The 20,288-nt window shown below is 36.3% G+C and overlaps 1 protein-coding gene across 1 annotated transcript; it reads right to left on the bottom strand.

The window, feature by feature from the left end:
- Positions 1–12,569: 12,569 nt before the first annotated feature.
- LOC140142243 (uncharacterized) lies at positions 12,570–18,475 on the bottom strand. Its single transcript, XM_072164212.1, has 4 exons — positions 18,396–18,475; positions 17,054–17,423; positions 15,259–15,372; positions 12,570–14,072 (listed from the first exon to the last, which is right to left on the bottom strand). The coding sequence occupies exons 1-4, from the start codon at positions 18,473–18,475 to the stop codon at positions 13,953–13,955; spliced, it is 684 nt and encodes a 227-aa protein (XP_072020313.1). The 3' UTR covers positions 12,570–13,952.
- Between the last annotated feature and the right edge of the window lie 1,813 nt (positions 18,476–20,288).

Here is a 20,288-nt window from a genome sequence, read left to right as displayed (position 1 = left end):
ACGAAAACACTCCGATCGCCATGCAATCTAAGTTTTGTAGGCCAGTGGGACAACGGAATCACTACGTGAACGAGCTACTACTACAATAGTCTCTGAGAAAAGAGGCAGACACAGACAAACAAACAGATAGTGAATTAAATAGTGATGATCAGTTGAGTTGTAGCAACTACAAATTTCGAACGTTTGTCAGGGGGTCAAACCCCACCATTGATATTTCCCCCACACTTTTTTTATCAAAAATTGATCCCCCACCCTTATGCAGTGTTTGTGACCAAAGCTTACAGCATTACTTATCAAATTCGGAAGACTGAACATCGTCGGCGCTATCGCCGTTTCATACAGTCACTTCCGGGTCCATTTTAGCACTATCTGCGCCATCAATCCATTTCAGAATCCGAATTGATGCAGAATTTATCCTCATCTATCAAACACTCATGATTTTCTTATTCATCTGAAACATCTTTCGAAAAGATACGACTTTAGATTGTTTACAGCATTACTTTATCAAATTCGGAAGACTGAACATCGGCGCGCCGTTTCATATAGTCACTTCCGGGTCCATTTTTATCATTATCTGCGCCATCAATCCATTTCAGAATCCGAATTGATGCAGAATTTATCCTCATCTATCAAACACTCGTGATTTTCTTATTCATCTGAAACATTTGCGACATATTAAATGTTGGCAAAACTGCATCACTGCAACTGCATCGAAAAGATACGACTTTAGATTGTTTATCATAAACACATGGGCAAATTGTAAAGGGCTGAGATACCTGTGAGATCCTGAATTCATGAAAACGTCAGTCTATACTCTCTACACGGCCGCTGTGGTTCGGATCGCTCCACTTCTAGTGTGAGCGAGCGGGCCAAAGCGGCTGATGTAGAGACTGAAAATTATATTCATTCATAAAACTCACGGCGCGTCGATTCTTCTACGGGTGACGTCGTATGAATTGAAAACATCAGCAAATTAATTTTTGACATTTTCTTTCCAGATTTATGAAGAAAATATGAATGTTTTTCAACAGATCATCAAATTACTTTATTATATTTTTTTTCAATTGGTAGCGTTACCCACACGCTATATAATTATATATTGCGCTTTTTAGAAACCCACCCTTTATTCCGCAAAATTGTAATTTTTACAGATTTTCAGAATTCCCAATCCCAACCCACGCTGTAGAAAGCGGTGCCAGACAAACAATGATAATGAATAGCCAGATGTGACCTTCGCTGTCGAGACGTTGTTTTCAGGGTTGTCAAACCCGCGATTTGGTAACCCAATTAGGTGACTTTTGAAGATTTTCCCCGGACAATTTCCTGCCCCATAGAATGCAAAGGGTAAAGAAAAAATTGGGCGACTTTTCGATTATTTGACCTGCGATTCGGGCTGAATTTTTTTGGCAACCCTGGTTATTTAGCGTTAATTTAACTAAATTACTACGCCGCTGGTCTCTAAATATTTTGAAGTGTTGTCCCATGGTAACAAAACTCCTGAGAACTCAATAAACAATCTGGACAAAGGAATCATCCAATCACGTTTCTATCCATAAAAAAACAAAGAAAAAATTCATGATAAAAGGTCACTTTCCCAAAGAAAAATAGTGCAATCCGTCAATTCCGCCATGATCTCACAACTTAAATTACTCAGAACAAAATAAGCTCTAGCGCATACAGGAACCAAGCAAAACGATAGAAATGACTTGTTTCTCATGACGACTTTTGACTTTTCTCACTTCAAAATAAGTACTTTCCCCACCCCAAATTCACTTCTAAAGGAGTGCAATCGATTGCTAAATAACTAAGCAAACCTTGGAACGTAATTTCAAAGCCAAATATCATAAACAAAAGAAACCTTAGCATAAAAAGCAAGAACGCAAGTGGCCAAAATATGTAGCAAAAATACAGTCCTCACTGACTGCAATGACTCAGGCTCACCTAGCTACGCTAAGAGCCAATAAAAATGGGTGTCATTAAAAAAGAACTAGTACCTGTTTCATTCAGTTTCATTTTATTGTTCAAAACCATATAAAACAACTCGTTTTCAAATAAATAATAACAATAGCGTGTTATGAAATGAAGGACGCTGCAACATTACACTATTAGCCACATCTACACCTTTTAAATTGAACAACTAATCAAATTTGGTCCTCTAGCCCAGAACCTCGCCCCCATATATCAAGGTGCAGCATTAAACTTTGGTCCACATAATTATTTACTTAAGCTTCTTGATTCTGTTATTTCTATTTCTTTCAGATGTAATTATACGGTATTTCAACATGGCCAAAGCTTATCCGCTTTATACCATTGCATTCAAAAACATAAAATTTCATGAAAAACTTGGGGAAGGAGCATTTGGGTCCGTCCACCGTGTAACATTCAGTGGGATTTTCAGTAATCAGTTTAATGGATACAAAGAAGCTGCTGCCAAATCTGTCTTCAAGCTAGAAGAAAGGGAAATCCAAGTCATGAGTCAACTTCACCACAAAAATATTGTCAAGTTGATTGGGTTTTCAGAAACGGGCCCAATTCATGTCATTTTGATGGAGTATGCCCCGAATGGTTCACTGCATGATTATCTATCTGATCCTTCTAAGCCTCTGACAGATGAGTTGAGAAGAAAATGGATCAGGGAATCAGCGCTAGCCATCCAGTACCTCCACAGACATGACTTTCTGCACAGGGACATCAAGGGGTCTAATTGTATTCTTTTTGAGGACAATTTGTTAAAGATTGCCGATTTTGGACTTGCGCGCAAAATAGATCACTCCCAGACAACATCCAGCCAAAAGGGAACCAATCGATATATGGCACCAGAAATTCACAGAGGGAATGAACACGGAAGAGCTGTATACTCAAAGCCAGCTGATATCTACGCATATGGGATGCTCGGTTTGGAGATCTGCACAAGAAAGGAGCCTTTTGAAGGGACAGAGTGGCAAACTGTGGTCTTTGAAGTGGGCAGTGGCAGATTGAAGCCTTCAGTACCAAAAGGTTGCCCAAACGAACTTGCAGATATCATGCAGCAGTGCTGGAATTATGATCCCAAACAACGACCAACTATTGGATCAATAGTGCAAGGTATTCTATACTATAAAATACATTTTTCATGTGTCACCCCTATTCAGTAATTTGCTCATCCGGAGGATCACAAAAAATCATCAAAATTCAGATTTTGACACCTTTTGTTAGTGTCATAGATGTGCTAACATAGCCTATAGTGTATTGAAAACAAAATAAGACTAGAAACCACAGTTGTCTTTGAGCAAACACGAATATCTATGCCCGTGACCACACCTAACCCCCCCTCCCGCTATTCACAAACAAAAACTTGGTGAGCACCATGTGAAAGCCCTTGTTTTAAGCTTTCATTTGATATACATGTAACGCTCATAACACCATACTGGCTCACACTCTCTAATACCCTTTCAAGCCTTTTTATGCTAATTAACTAATTTGCATATAACTCAAAACAGAAGCGTCCAATGAAAAAATAAATCGCCTACGGGTTGTTGCTCATGAAATTTGCCACATTTTGGTACCAATGACGATACACTTCGGACAATATTTGAGCATTTTTATGCTAATTAGCTAATTTGCATAAAACTCAAAACAGAAGCGTCCAATGAAAAAATAAATCGCCTGCGGGTTGTTGCTCATGAAATTTGCCACATTTTGGTACCAATCATGATACACTTTGGACAAGATTTGAGTATTTTTATGCTAATTAGCTAAATTTTACACATATTGCTCTCTGTAGCTCTTGACCTTTGACCTCTGGAGCTAATTCTTGAGCTAGAGCTGTTTGAAATTTTACCCATATTGCCCCCTGTAGCCCATGGCCTTTGACCTCTGGGGTTGGAGACTACACTAAGAAATTTTCTGGGGCCATGGGCCATCATTGTACCAAGTATGGGCCCGCTGCTTTAGTTATTGAGCTACAGGAGAGCAAAGGCGTGGTCGTAAGGAGAAGGAGGAGGAGAAGAAGAAGCCGAAGACTAAACGCAACAAATACAATATCTATGCCCCGTTACACTGGCATAGATAACATTTTAGTAAAAATTTACATGAATCTGTAATTTCAGTAGAAAAATTAACCATACATGAGTTTGAATAGGGCTTTAACTTTGTCAATATTGCTGTTTTCCTTGGTTTTTTTGGTCAAATTTTCATTTCAAAAATAGCTAATCTGTCCCACGACTCTAATGACTAAACCTGGATAAAATAATACTAATTTGGACATAATCAAGGTGAATTTTAACATTATAACCATCTTTAATAGTGACTTATTTTTGTTTAAATGCCCACGGACATGACAGAGCCCACACAAATAATGACTCTTACGAGTGGATGCCGAATCAATGTATATTCCATACCACCTCCAACACGGCACCATGGCAGAGATGCCAACATTTAACATCCAGAAAATAGGGAGGATTCACACAAAAATAGGGATGTTTTCAAAATTGCATGTAACTTCAATGGCACAAAACTTGCCAGAAATAGGGAGGTTGCCAAATTTGGGTGTCAAAATGGACAAAAATGTTTACAAAAATAGGGAGCCTCCCTCTAAAATAGGGAGAGTTGGCATCTCTGCCATGGGCGAGTGCTCCCATACCCCTCAGCTATACGTCCCTGCATCCAAGTTATAATAAATAATAAGATGTCAAAATATACTGGTAACGGCAGGCGGACCTTTAAAGTAGGATATTTGGTTACCTATTAATTTGATCATAAAGTGTAACTTCGTAATGTAATGTAATGTAATGTAATGTAATGTAATACAATGTAATGTAATGTAATGTAATGTAATACAATTTTGGTAAAGGTTGGGCAAGAGGAAATCAATAATACGTAAAAAATAATATAGGCTATAGGTCTATAAAGCTAGGTCTATATTTTTTTCTTAAGCATAGGCTTACTGTCCATTTAAAAGGGCACAATAGGCCTAAGAAAAATATTTTATAAAAGGGGTGATATCAAACGACCTTTTAAAAAATTTTCATGTAGTATCATATAACATTTTTATCATAAAGTAGTTTCTTATTTTACTGATTACAATGAAATTATTTCAATAGTTGGCTTAACCACTTTTCAATTTTTGAAGAACTTTGTATTGGGTCAAACTATTTAATTTTAAGCTATACTTTGATCAGCTCGTAATCGGCGGGCCTTATAACATCGCGGATTAATATCAAAATTTTATTTTGAAACTTTTCTTGTGACATCTCACCAGAAGCATCACAAATTAATAATTCAAGTCTACTTTCTTTAACACATAAAATCTTGTATGGACTATACCCCTTAAGGCTCGGTAAATTTTGGTGTGTGTGTGTGTGTGGGTGGCCTAGCAAACTTAGGACATTATTATTCGTAATCAAACAAGATGGGGTAATAACAGTTTTATTGATAACTTTATCATGTAAATGTTGAAGAAGCAGCTTTTTATGTGAATAAGTCAAATTGGTGCTTTATTTTCCATATTAACACCAACTGCCTTTAATACTACCCAATCCATCGACAAATTATGTTTCATTGTCAGTTATTCATTTTAAAGTACTAATGGTGAACATGAATAAATGTTTCTTTTTGCATGTTTCAATCAAATCTTTGAAATGTTGATTAAAACAATCCCTCCATTGTCACATGTATTGTCATTGTCATTTATTCATATCCAAAGAACGGTGACGAAATAAGATTGTAACTATTGTTTCCCAATGAAATATGCAATTATCATATTGGAATGACATCGACACTACTATGTTTACCATTTATATCTTACATAGCCTTGTGCACCTGGTCACTAGAGAGAGAAATCAAACTCACTCAGCCTGCTCACCGTATTGCCTGCAGTCCTCATAATGGAGATCTAGTAACATGTGAGCGTCTTAGCAACAAGATCGACATTCATGATAGTGATGGCAAGTACAAGATGTCATTTACACCAACGGAACAAGACTCTAACAAACCGATACGTGTTATTGATATTTGTGTATCACCACAAGGAGACATCTTAGTAGTAGGATATGAATCCAAATTCATACATGTGTTTGATAAGCAAGGCAAGTATCTTCACTGCTTCAACACCTTAACCCAAGGTGAAGATGAAAACACATATGTTGACCTGAAATGTATTGCCATAGATAGGGAAGGGAATGTGTTGGTGGGTGACAGGGCAAGGGATATCATAACAATCTATACCTATCCTGATGGTAGGATGGTCAAGGAGATGAAGTGCTCAATTGGTAGTAATCCAAGTATGGTTGTCAATAGTAAGAATCAAATCCTGATTCATTCCCATCCATCAGATTCAGCGTACAGTAAGGTTGTAGCAATAGATTACTCAGGTAATGAGGTGTTCAGCTGTACAACCAAGATGGCAGTATGGCCATTTGGGATAGTGTGTGATGATGAGGATAATATATATGTTGCAATGAAGGTATTTGATGCAATATACACTGGTCACATTCATGCATACAGCCCCACAGGTACATTCCTACAATACATAGCCAAAGGATTGTACTATCCACGTGATTTGTCCATGACACCTGATGGCTCACTGGTGCTTGCTAATGAAACCACAATCAAGATCTACAGCCTCAAATGAGGTGCATCATGTCATTGATCGCCACATACATATCATTAACCTGGTGAACCCATTATTGGTTATCTGGATATTTTAAATCTCCAATGGAAGTGGGAACAAGAAGCCAATGCACTGTGAACACTGACAATTATAACCAGAGTGCTTCCAAAATGTGGACCTTTTTCAGAAAAAAAAGCAAGTAATAATTTGCATGTCAAAAGTGAACCTTAAAGCCCAATTATGTGATATGCTCCACAGTGGTCATGAGTGGTGCCTTCAATTTTTCTTAAATTGCAACTTTTTGCATGATTGTAATGCCCAAGACTAAGCCTGAAGTTCTTTAATTACAGTAAAATTTTTAGAGAAGTTTTAAAATAAAACTGGTGATCCTCGGTTGTATTCTCCAATTCACCCATAGAGCTCCACATAAAGTCTCTAAGTGTTTTTTTCATTGTACCTCAATAACAAAACTTTAACAAATAATAAAATTTGACAGAAATCATACATTATGGCTTTAAGTGGGTCATAACTATGTGAATTTGTCCAGAAATATTTTTTGGTAGATTGGTGATGTCTCTCCCTCACCCTGTGTGAACAGTATATACCATTTGATTTTAGGTCATTTATGCATATTATGTAAGATTACGCCACTGGTCAAAATCAAAAATTATTTACTGACCTGACATTTTCAACCATCTTGGACATTTTCAACCATCTTGAACGATGTCCATCTTCAGAGTGATGTTTTGTTTATCAATCCAACTTCTGTCACTAGTAGCGGGTGCACTAGCACCCAGAAGAGGATTGTAAACGTGACTAAGCTAATGTGGGCACCGCTTTGAAAGATGACTGAAAGAACACAAGAAAGAAACAGATAAAGTAGCCCAAAGGAACCTTTACTCTCCAAACAAGAAAACAACCGGTCAGTGCACAATCCAAATCAAGGATTGCGTACCATGATGCAACAGAATCATGTTATCAATTTGTTTCTTGTCATTGCGTTTGTATTATAATCATGTTAATCAATTTATCAGTTGGAAAGATTCCAAAGTCCTTGAGAAGGAATGAAATTCGGGATCCCGCCATATTAGAGAATCAATCTTGATTAGGAATAGAGTTCCAAACACCATAAACAGAGACAAGGGGACATGTTACCTTAGTCGCGTATACGATCCTTTTCTGTGTGCTAGAATAAGAATAACAATACATCAAATCCATTGCAAGTTTTGACAATTTTATTTCTTTTTATATATTGATTAATATTATGTATATAATAGGTTCGGGCTTACAACTTTCTACAAAAACTTTTTTTTCTATCTTGAGAGGCTGAAATACTCGCCACTCTGAAATTAGCAGAACACGATTTGGAAATATATAATGTCACCATACATCTTTTGCAAGTGTCAAGTTTAAAACCCATGGCCTAACATTCTTTATCGCAAAGTTATAATTCGTCGGCTTCATTCCATAGGGCGTAAGGTGATTTTCGGTCAATTTAAAAAAAAAATAGCATTATGTTTTTCATGATGTTCTCTTTCATTATGCCAAGTCGCAACAGCCAAAACTAGCTAATTAATTATATTTGGCATATGATTACTGAGATAATATCGGCAAAACAAAAAACATTGAACGTCATACTGGCGTATCGACTCGCTTCATTCCATAATAACGTTAAGGTCACCTTACGCCACTATGGAATGAAGCCGACGTAAAGTAACATCATATGGATTACACAGCAACGGAGGATGCGTACACTTAGGGTATTGGGTTTTGCGTGTTTTCCATACTGACGTACTAGCTCATACTTATTGTTTTCAATTTGACTGTAAGAATATGTCTATATAGTTATATAAAGATAAAATCTACCGGTATTTATCTCACAACAAAAATTTCACATCAAGTACAAAATACATAACTCCATTTTCTATTGACATTTCTTCAAACCCCATTTTCTCGAAAAGTTGTTTATTCACGGTGCCCCACCTTACGCCACTATGGAATGAAGCTGACAAATTCCATGTATTTTATATTACCTCTTTATTATCACTAATTAGGCTATTCCATTTAATATCCACACTACCCCTGTGGAAGATTTTAGAAATATCTTCCACAGGGGGAGTATGAATTTCAAATGGAATGAACACATTAGGCAACTTTATTTGTAACTCATTCTCCCTCTAATAGAAGATTCTTCAGTTTGAATATTTTCTAGAGGGTGTATGAAATTCAAATGGAGCTGCCTAATGTGTTAATTTCATTTGAAATTCATACTCCCCCTATGGAGTATATTTCCAGAATCTTCCAAAGGGGTAGCGTGGATTTTAAATGGAATAGCTCATTTATGTCTCAGTGACACTTTTTCATTTGGCACAAGTGGATTAAATCTTGTCATCTGCATCATGTAATCTGAGACTACATTGACATAAAATTGGATCGATTGAGCCCATATTTATTTGTCGAGCTATGAGTTTTAAAATACTGGACGAGACGTAGTCGAGTCCAATATTTTAAAACTTATAGCGAGACCAATAAATATTGGGCGTAAAGCATCAATTTTATCATTATTATGTGTTGGATCCAATATTATCACAACTTGGATCCATCAAAACATAATAATGTAGCAAATCAATACTATAGGTATTTTACGTAAATCTTTGCCAAGCTGGAACATACCTGTTGTGTCCATATAGCGTACTGGACTAGAAAAATGTTTATTTTAAGGGAAGCTAAGCCAAATTTCACTCAAGATACAGCAAAATTTTCCATAATCTAAGGTACATGCATGCAATATTCTGGACCGTGTTATACGCAGGTGTGTATATCATGGAGCTACAGGCATGCTGAGTATTACATCTTGGCTAAGAATGATTTAAAATGCATATGGTCAATTCCAGCCAAAGCGGGCCAAAATTCTCTCTGGGGGCCATTTTGAAAATGTTTTCCTTTTCAATTCTAGACTTATCAAATGAGACGATCATATCTAGTGAATCATCAGGTGGAAGTGCCATCGGATTGAAAAATAACTTTTCTTGCTAGACCAAATAAAGTATTGAATGCGCATATGCATGTTACCCACGAATTCAAGCATTTTTCACCTGTTGTACGCCATAAAATTTCACTTTCTTTAATATCTTTCAATATTTTATGTGTGACTCATATACACTAGAAATCGGTGAAGACTTTGAACGTAAAATAGAATTTTATTACATATATCTATACAGAAATATTTTGGTTATTACAAATTTTAAGAAAGAACCAGGTGTACAGTTAAGATTGTGTCAATTCTTCGAACTCTTTCCAAAGTGGCTGTCATTTAACATTACTGTATTATTTCGAAAGATTAGAATAAATGCTTCATATAAATATAAAGTTAGATTTTGTATCTCGTCGCAGGATGAGGATCTCGGATGGATTCGTGGGTAACAGCGTCTGGAAAATAGCAATTCCTATTAATTTTTTTTAATAAAAATAAAAAATACTTTTCCGTATGTCAATAATTCAGGCTGCAATTGCACTAAAATGAATTTTAATCAAAATACAGACTACATGGAATATTTAGAATGGATCATTATGGCATTTTGGGTATAAAATGTTGAGAATAATAAAGTTGCCAAATTCAAATAGACAGAGCAAACAGTTTTATATTATTATTTTAGTAAAATCATTCCATATTTTCATGCAGCAATATTCTATTAACTCGTGTTTGACAGTTCCTATGAACTAAAACACTATCAATACATTGTTAACTATAATTTAAGTAGGGATTCGTGGGTAACCAAAATGTTCGCGGGTAACACATATTTGAAGGTATGTATTGGTAAGCGGCAAAATAGAAAATATTACAGAAGGTTGGAAACCACCATGCGGTTATTCCTCCATTGTGTTTCAATGATTCCCGTTTCTCTAACCAATTGCATTTACCCCAAAAATGGTAATTTAGGATAATCAATCAAAACTTCATGATGCAGCTTCAGTATACCTTCAAGAGGACGCTATTAAACAGGACTGTTTTGGAACCTATTTCGCATGTTTTCAAAATGTTAAGATGCATAAGAAACATATAATTTACGAGTAAATCCTTGGATTCGTGGGTAACGCCGAATTCGTGGGTAAAGCTATAAGTACTATAGTACCGTTTGGGGTTTGCGTTTCTTAGGTGTATAAACTGTAAGTACTGTCAAAATTATAGCATACCCATGGCTTGAATATGTGCTGATTTAAACTTAAAATAAACAATCTCCTTATTTTTCAAGGTTAGCATCTATTCGGGATTCGTGGGTAACAAAAGTTTAAACCGTCGTAGATTCTTTTTAAAGCGGTGAACGTATTTTTACGATTTACAATTTTAAGCGCTGGTCAAACTAAATTCAGTGTCCAAAGTCATTAAATGTTAATTGAAGTTATGGCAATTATATTTGCTGGACTCGTGGGTAACAGTTGATACGTGGGTAACGTCAAATTTGATTTTATGGAATTTTATGGGTAAAACGTATTTGCATAAAATAATCACTTGGACTTCAGAACTATAGAACGAAACTTCGTTTCATGATATAGTCATTTATGGCATATTCACTTAACATTTTTCAGAACGATCATTTTATTTTTGATACGCGGGTAACAAAATTATTAGCCAAATTGACTTAATGGCCTCTAGAGTCCACAAACTTTGGTGGAATTCAATCGTTTTACATATGATGAGAGATCATGCAAACGTCTTTCTAACGGTAATAATTTCATTTTGATTGAAGGACATTCAATGACATATATGGTGCTTTATCTTTGAATTCGTGGGTAACGCCAATTCATTTAAGCTATCATAACTTGTCCCCTGGTATGACTTGCTAGTAAAGGCCTATATGCACAAAGAGAGCACATTGGACGTGACATGATATGCTCCATCAATAACGTGATTTCCTTTATTAATGACATTTTAAAGTGGAAAGTTAACATAGAGAGAATTTTGTCCCGCTTTCGCTGGAATTGACCATATATTCTCAAATGCAATGCATTACTTGATCTTTTAAGAATTTAAAAATTCTGAAAGTTTACGTTATCATTCCTAATTATTGTTATAGGAGATGCAAATACAATTGTATATATTAATTGAAGCAATAAAACATAAAACAATTGATTGTCAACCTGCATAATTAGCTCAGTAAAAGCCTAATAAAGTGAGAATTGTGATAATTTTCTTCTGTATGACTTCATTCGTGTGTATAGGTGTGAATACACTAACAACTTTTGTGTTATAATTCAGGATGTCAAAATTCTGAAAAATAACATAATTTGCTGCATTTCGAAAAAATGAGAATCGGTATGTTTGCAATAAATGTTTTCCCAATTCAAGATTAAAGGCCGAAAAAAGTTGTTTGGTTGTCCTTTGACCCTGCTATGGAAGACAGGATCGGTCTGATTATTTAAAAGGTCATACATGTATCCAAAACATGTATGGACCTAATTACTAGCTCATAAATAAAGACTGAACTGGGATGTTTTATTGGGCGATAGAAACAAATTAGTTCCATCTTTTGATTGACCATCGATGCTTGGTCAATCCTTATCATTTATAAAATTAATTGATTGACCACTGCTAATTGTGATACAATATTTGCCTGTATTGATATTGAAAAGTATAAATTTAGCATTAATTCTGATTATTTAGTTGTTATTTTATTAATAACATGCATTGAAGCAGCATCGGCGGTCGACCCAAAGATCAAACAAATTTGTTTCTGGTGCCTTACTGTATTATTTCCTTCATGTTTTAAAACAGTTTTAAATGATAAATTTTTCAAGATGGCAAAATTTCTGAAAGAAATATATTCTAGAAAAGGGTCGGTCCGTCGAGCGCAACCAAACAATGTGTTTTGGCCCAAGTGTCAGTTGGGTTTATGGAAAAGAAACAAATTTGTTTGGAGGCGGGACTTTGATCAATGAGGTTTCAGTAAAACACATTTTATAGCTAGGAAGCAACTTCAACGCTACTCAAATTTCACTCACCGGAGCGCTTTCACCGGGTCAACCGGCGTCTTCAGCGGATGTTATCTAGGTCAATCAAGGAACATATTGACAGGAGCAAAGGGCACCCGATTGACTGGGAAAACGTAAAAGTGCCTAAGGACTTCCCTCGTAGGGTCTTGGAAGCCATGCATATCAGGACTAAAAGACCCAGACTGAACCGTGACAAAGAATTAGACATCTGTTTGCCAGCAGTGTTGGAATTAAGCATTTTTTATGCGTAGCAAAATTTTGCTTTCGTTACTTTTCTCTTGGTACATTCACATACTTCAGTGTGTAAGTCTATGGCATAAAAATGCTACTCAACTCTAAAAATTGTGTAGCAAATTGATAAAATTGTGTAGTATTTTGCTATGTGAAACCACCTATTTCCAACGCTGCTGTTTGTGACAACCTCCTGACCCCCGAAACCAAGGGGGCACCACCACATCTTCCAGTTTGACGTCATCAACATGTGTAACGTCATCAACATGTGTAACGTCATCAACATGTGTAACGTCATCAACATGTGTAACGTCATCGGAGGTGTTCCAATAACATCACTAGCAACAACAAATTTTCAGAGCAATAACATCCGCTGAAGACGCCGGTTGACCGGGTGAAAGCTCTTCGGTGAGTGAAATTTGAGTAGCGTAGAAGTCTTTTAAATTGTTTCCTATTTACGTTTACCGCTACGTATGAATATACATCATTACATTGTATATAGTGTTTCACACATTTCCATTAATACAACACACAAACTCAAATATAGAGTGGCAAGTTTTCCATGTCACGGAAAAACAGACAAATTCACGGAATTTCAGAAAAAACCACGGAAAACATGGAAATTCGCGGAAAACATGTTTTTTCCTTGAGAAAAATAAAAATGAAGAAAAAATAATGAGATGTGAGGTTACAAAACAATGAAAATGAAGTCCGTCTTCAAAGATATCAGGCTTAAAACAACTAAGAAGATAATGCAAGTTACTTTTTTACCCCGAATGTGAACACGGAAGTGAAATTACATCATGGAAAATCACGGAATTTAGTATTTAAAAACACTCACAGAAAATCACAGAATTCTGTGTTTTAAATCACGGAAAACTTGCCACTCTACTCAAATATCTTAATATGACCTATCACATCAAAACATATTGGTTGTCTGTGAAAAATACACATATAAATTTCTTAATCGAGTTGATCATGAAGAAAACGACATCCCACACACGTGACGTGGCTGAGCAGTCTATAGTTGATGACTCCAAAATCTAAGTCATCGTGATGATATTCACTCACTGTCTTCATGGTCTTCACCATGGTCAAAAGAAATACTCAGAATATTGGCTATTTTGAAACATCTCCGACTTTAGTTCTTTTCCTTGGCAGTATAGAGTTTTTCTTCAAAGCCAACCACAAACTCCACATTTTGACTGGCGATGTTCTTCATTTCATCTGTGAGACTGGAGTAACTTTTGGGTGGCAGAGCCTGTTAAAACAAGAACAAAACAAAACAAGAAAAAAGATAATTAAAAAGTATATTGGCTAAACTTACCTTAACGAAGTCCCTACATTAGTTAAAATTTGTTTGGTTTACAATAGGTGAAAATTATTCAGTTTTTGTAACTGTGGACATTTAAAAAAAACCCGAACTCACCCTCGCATAAATTCACATAACTGTGCGCCAGTCATGCTCCAAAGTCATCACATCGCCACCCAATGGTCTACCTGACAGAGTGAGTTAGTAAAACCAAATCGATTTCACACAACGACTTCAAAACTGATTAAAAAGTTTAACTTCTACGTATGAATATCCACTCATAGACTTCAAAACTGATGGTGTGTATAGTTACCTTTGTATAAAAAGAGATTTCAGTAATTCAGAATTGAATGCATTGTGGGTAAAACTCTGACAGGATATATCACAACCAGATTCAGACAACTTTTCATAAAAACCTTTATTATTTTTTTACTAATTGTTGGGTCTGAATGTCCCCAAAGAACTTTCATGTAACAAACAAAAATTATTTGAACCTACCTTATTTTTAGAAGTGCCAGTATTGTAAATGAAAAATAAAATCACAGGAATTCCTGATCAGTTGAAGTTCATTCCCACGACAGTACGAGGGAAAATTGCAATAATATATCCCGATATTTTACCCACAATGCACTCTTTCTGAATTAATGAATCGCCTTATTAATAAGGCACCTTGTCCTATCTGAGCAGGCCGATAAAAACGAGAGCTACCCAGGGTTTCACCAGATTAATCTCAGGAATTCTTTTTTTCCTGAAAAATTGGTCGTAAACCATTGTAAAAAGGCGTGTTCTGTACAATTCAATGTAATACAATGCGATTTTTAAGGGAATTTGCTGTTGCTTCTAAGACTATTAAGGTCCGTTCCTACTACCACCGCATTTGCGATGTGTTGCCATACTGCATCGTACTGCAAACTACTGCATTGCGATATCGCAATGAAGTTAAATACATTTTAACTTGGAAATGTGACAAGTTGCATTGAATTGCGGCAAAAAGTAATCGATATATCGGCATCGCAAAGCAACGCATATGCCGTGGTAGTATGAACGGACCTTTACAGTGCATCAACGCTCACTCGCTCACCAATTTTATGCGATTAAATCCATATCTTCAGTTAGGACATTAAATTTAACTTACTCTGACGTATTCCTTTGTCATATTAAATAGTCTCTTGGAGCACTGTGTATATATAGGGTGATCTTTAGTGATGCCTCTCTCATTTAACAACTCATGTACTATGCCTTGAAGTAGCTGTAAACACACAAACACAAACATTTTATTAAAATAGTCAGAGCTGCCAACATTGGAATATGTAAATGCAGAAGATTTCTGCGAAGTGTAAGAAAAGCTTAGGATGTGGCGCTCTCGCGCCAAGGGCAGCAGCAAATGCCGACGATTTAGCCAGATGGCTGCAAATGCAGAAGATTAATATGTTTTGCAGAAGACAGAAGATTGTCAGCAAATGAGGACGTCTTCTGCAGGATCAAGAAGGGTTGGCAGCTCTGAAATAGTACAAACCAACCAAACCACGAATAGTCAAGGAATTATGTAAGTAATGCAACCTCTATAAAAATTTAAAAAAACATTTATATATGAGGAAACTATACCAATCCAAACCCAACCTCCTCCCCAAGGAGTTAAAATGTATCAAGGATGGCCAAAAGTTATGAAAGAAACACATTTTACATTAATTTCTTCTATCCTTTGTATCCAAAAATAAGGCAGTTTGGTTAACCCTAACCGCACCGAGTCTCACTAAAGCTCACTATTATAACCACCGGGTGTGCATGCATTCCATGTGATGCGATGACACAATCAGCCCAAGTCATATACCCAGGGAATCACTGGCTGGGCCAATGCAACCCCCGTGGCTACAGGTCGGCGATCGTTTGCATGGCATGGGAGGGGTCCGAGGTTCTAATCCCGGGGGGTACGAAGTAACTTCTTTGTTCATCTTCTCTCCTATTTTGTTTCTTATTTCCCCTCCGGTAGCAAAAAACCACAGGTTCGGTTAGAGTTAAAAGTTTTGGTTAAGTTTCGGTCTCATATGAACAGCTTAAATCATAATGCAACCAAATTTGAGTCAGAGCTGCATTATGGGTACATTGATGTATTGGTGGTATCAGAGGTCACACACAGAGGTCAAAGGTCATTGTAAAGGCCATTATTATATGCACCAACACATAGGGAGACAAGATTGATAAAGTTGTATCTGTTCTATTTACTTCAAACATCTCAAATGTTAACCTTTGGAACATTTCACATGCATGCTGTTTGTCTCAGTGCCTTCCTTGGCCATATTTACATAGAAAGTAATTTAAATTGTGAAACCGTTGAACAATCTGTTGGTCAGCATAGATATTGAATAAAATTGAATCCCATCACATCAATTCTAAGCTACACCCTTTTTTGAAATACTGGTTATTTGCAACTCAAAATATAAGTACTAGATAGAATTACTGGTAAATTTGTATTGGTCAATATCATTACATGCACAGATTTATATGTAATCACAATTAACAATAATCAATTGTTTTTATAAATACTAAGCCATAATTTATAAATACTAAGGATTGAACAATCATAGTTGATCGATCTGGTTCTATTGGGCTATTCCAGTTGAAATCCACACTACCCCCGTGGAAGATTTTGAAAATATTTTCCTCAGGGGGAGTATGTTTTTCTAATGTCAGGGTTAATCATTTTGAAACCCATACTCCTACTGTATTATGGCTTTACCTATACCTTCCACAACTGGAGTATTTCAAATGGAAGTTACCCAATTTGTCTATTCTAATCAAAACTCATACTACCTCTGTGAAAGACTTCAGCTAGATCTTCCACAGGGGTAGTGTGGATTTTAAATGGAATAGCCCATTGACTACTAATGATTCAGTCTATTGGCTTATATTTTATCCAGTGTAACTCTTACCTCAGTATGTTTCTGCTTCCTTGACCTCTGACCCCCAGATGATGATGCTGACCTCTGACCACCTGATGCTGACCTCTGACCCCCAGATGATGACCCTGATGATAAACTACTACTCCTAGATGGCCTCTTCCTTCCAGCTGCATCAAAAGTAACCGTGGTAACCTTTGATGATGATGACAGCGATGATGTTGATGCTCTTCTCTTGCCATCATCCGCCATACCTGCTACTTTACTGAGCTGATTTTGTCGTCTGGGCGAGCTTCGCACGGCTGCACCACGAGGTGATGAGAGAGAATGTGACTTGCGTCTCACTCGAGGGGTTGACGTGGGTTTCGCAAAAGTTTCCTCTACGGCATTTCCTCCCGAAAGTCTGTTAATGAGAAACAACAACAAAACAAGTTCCAATTACAAGTTTTAGAAAGAACCGATTTCACGAAAATGGTTCTATCAAACCTTTAAAAATGGTTCTTTGTCAAGGAACCATTTTAAAGGTGTTCTCTACAGAACCTTAAAAGGTTCTAACATTTTTGGTCCCTATTAGAACCATTTGTGGGGAAAATGTTTTTTCTAGAACCATTTTGAGAGAGGGTTCCGCATACAGGACAAAAAGATGTTTTAAAGAGTGTAGCATCTATGAAACGTTGTTCCAGTATCTAAAAAGCTCAAGTTGGTTTTGAAATATACATGCCTTATTTCCCTTATTGTACCGTTTTTGACTCAACCTGTAGTTTAACATATCTATTGCTAATACATATCCATATATCCAGTTACCACTATCGAAACTCAGTATAGGCTTCCTTAACCCTAACCCTCCTGAATACTACAAAATACTACTTGATATATGCGCTGTTCGTGCATGCATCCCATCATGACGCAATCGCCCGAAGTGATATATAGGCACGGTTTCGCTGGCCAGCGAAGCCCAAGACCCGTGGCAAAGTGTCGCCGACCGAGTGCTTGGCATGCGAGGGGTCTCGGGTTCGAATCCCACCCAGAGCAAACAACTTCTTTCCTTCTTTTCTCTCTTTATTCCTTCCTTCTTTCCCTTCCTGTCGCCAAAAAGCCCTTAGGCGGTTAGGGTTAATGAATCTCGTTAGTTTGCATTATATTGCTGATACTGCGATCTAATCTTTGCAATGGCTCAGGTCATTGCTAAAATTCGGAAATTTAAAAAAAATCAACTATTTTATTTTAAATTTCGAGGGGAATTCCTGCAAACAATCTTCCATTTTTTTAAACTACCCCTTTTCATAAATCAGTAAGGAAGCACTATATTTGGTTTTATATTTCTAATACTATAGCGCCATAAGCCATTTTGCGCTGTTAGAGGTTGACATTGTACTTGAGAATGTCTATGTAGCACGATACTTTCCTCTGCCAATGTTTCCCGCTATTCAAGGGTCGCTGCACAATTTCTGACATTGAGCTTGAGAATTTTTATGTAACACACAATGCATAAGGAAGTATGTATACTTCGTTTGAACGGATTGATATGTACGATACTTCTGCCTACTGTGGTTTACTAATCATGCCAATATCGAGGCCAATGTCACATTTCACTGCACAATCTAAAAAACTGGTGTTCCGAGTTGGAGAGAGTATTACTGTTGAACAGGTACATAATTATATTCTTCTTGCGCGACATGTTTCTTTGCTGTGATTCATGATTATATGGTATATTTGCTCTATTTCAACGCTGCAAGTACCCTGACGCTGTCTTACTGGTGTTATATATTGTAAGTATACTTCATTTACGAACATTGACTAACTTGACACACTGGATAGTCCACTAACTACCCCTAGATCAGTAGCTCAATTTCAAAATGTAGACCCACCCGCCATAAACAATTCTAGATAATGTGACATGATATAAATTCTTTCCATCATGAGCGCTTGCGTGTTATAAAATGTATTTGTGGCGAGTAATGATATATTGTATGGACCCATAACTGGCTAATTGAATTATCAAGAGTTTTGATGTATGCCAAAATCGTGGCGGCGGAAAGTCCCGAATAATATATTCGGTAACGAAAATAATACAATACAATTGTGACTGGACGCGGCGAATCAGCCGTAATGTCGGCCCCGGTCAATTTTGTTTTATTTCGTGTTTAGAAAATATATACCATAAGCTTTAAAATGGTATATCATTTGACTTCAAACGATATCCAAAAGCGGGGTTATGATTTGTTGAACTCTGTGCCTTCGACAAAATTGTATTTTTTATCGGTTCTACATGTGTCTCTTTTTCTACATTTCTAGACAAAATTTCATACCTAGACAAAATACAATGCTTTGTTATCTACCACTTGAACAGGATTTAGCCAAAGCAAACAAAGACAAGAACTATTCTATAGAAATAGGTAGAAGCTTATTATCCTCTTCAGCAGTAGTATTATTGATTGATTTGAACAGCGTTTGATAAGATACTTGTCGCAACGAATTGATACACCTATGAATACGATCTTCACATACATTTTACACTTTAACTCAGAATACAATTTGCCGAGTTTACGGCTGATTCGCCGCGTCCACTCACAATTGACTATCTCAAGTCAGGTGTTGTCCAATGTGATAAGAATTCAAAAATGCGGTTGCGCTTTCCCAAAAAGTTTGAAAAATTAAATAAAACAAAGGAAATGAAGAGAATCATGAAACACTTTTACGGATCGCTATTAAGGGATCTAGAATGAGCGTTTATGGCGTTTCGACAGTATTTTTGTGGGACATGAGAGCACCTCAGACGTATCGAATTGCATTCTGAATACGAAGCATGTCTTTCTGATATCAAATAATTTTCATTTTTGAAATTCACGATATAATACAAATTTTATGACAAATTATTAAAATTTGATATTTTTCAAATTTTGATATATAACAGTCCTCGAAATAAATTTTATAAATCTAATGATATATTCTTAAAGTGTATGTAGCTGGGAGGAAAAGCCGACGATCAATTGAAAATTTTGACCTTTTATATTGAAGATATGGATTTTTTTCCCCAAAAGACCTATTTTTTTGGTGTTTTGGGGAAAAATCCATATCTTCAATACGAAAGGTCAAAATTTTCAATTGATCGTCGGCTTTTCATCCCACCTACATACACTCTAAGTATAAATCATCAGATTTATAAAGTTTACTTCAAGTACTGTTAAATATCAAAATATCAATTTTAATGATTTGCCATAAAATGTGTATTAACATTGCGAATTTCAAAAAATCAAAATTATTTGAT

The sequence above is a fragment of the Amphiura filiformis genome, chromosome 2, assembly GCF_039555335.1.
Source record: "Amphiura filiformis chromosome 2, Afil_fr2py, whole genome shotgun sequence".
Classification (NCBI taxonomy): Eukaryota; Metazoa; Echinodermata; class Ophiuroidea; order Amphilepidida; family Amphiuridae; genus Amphiura; species Amphiura filiformis.
This window is presented reverse-complemented; position numbering and strand designations above follow the sequence as displayed.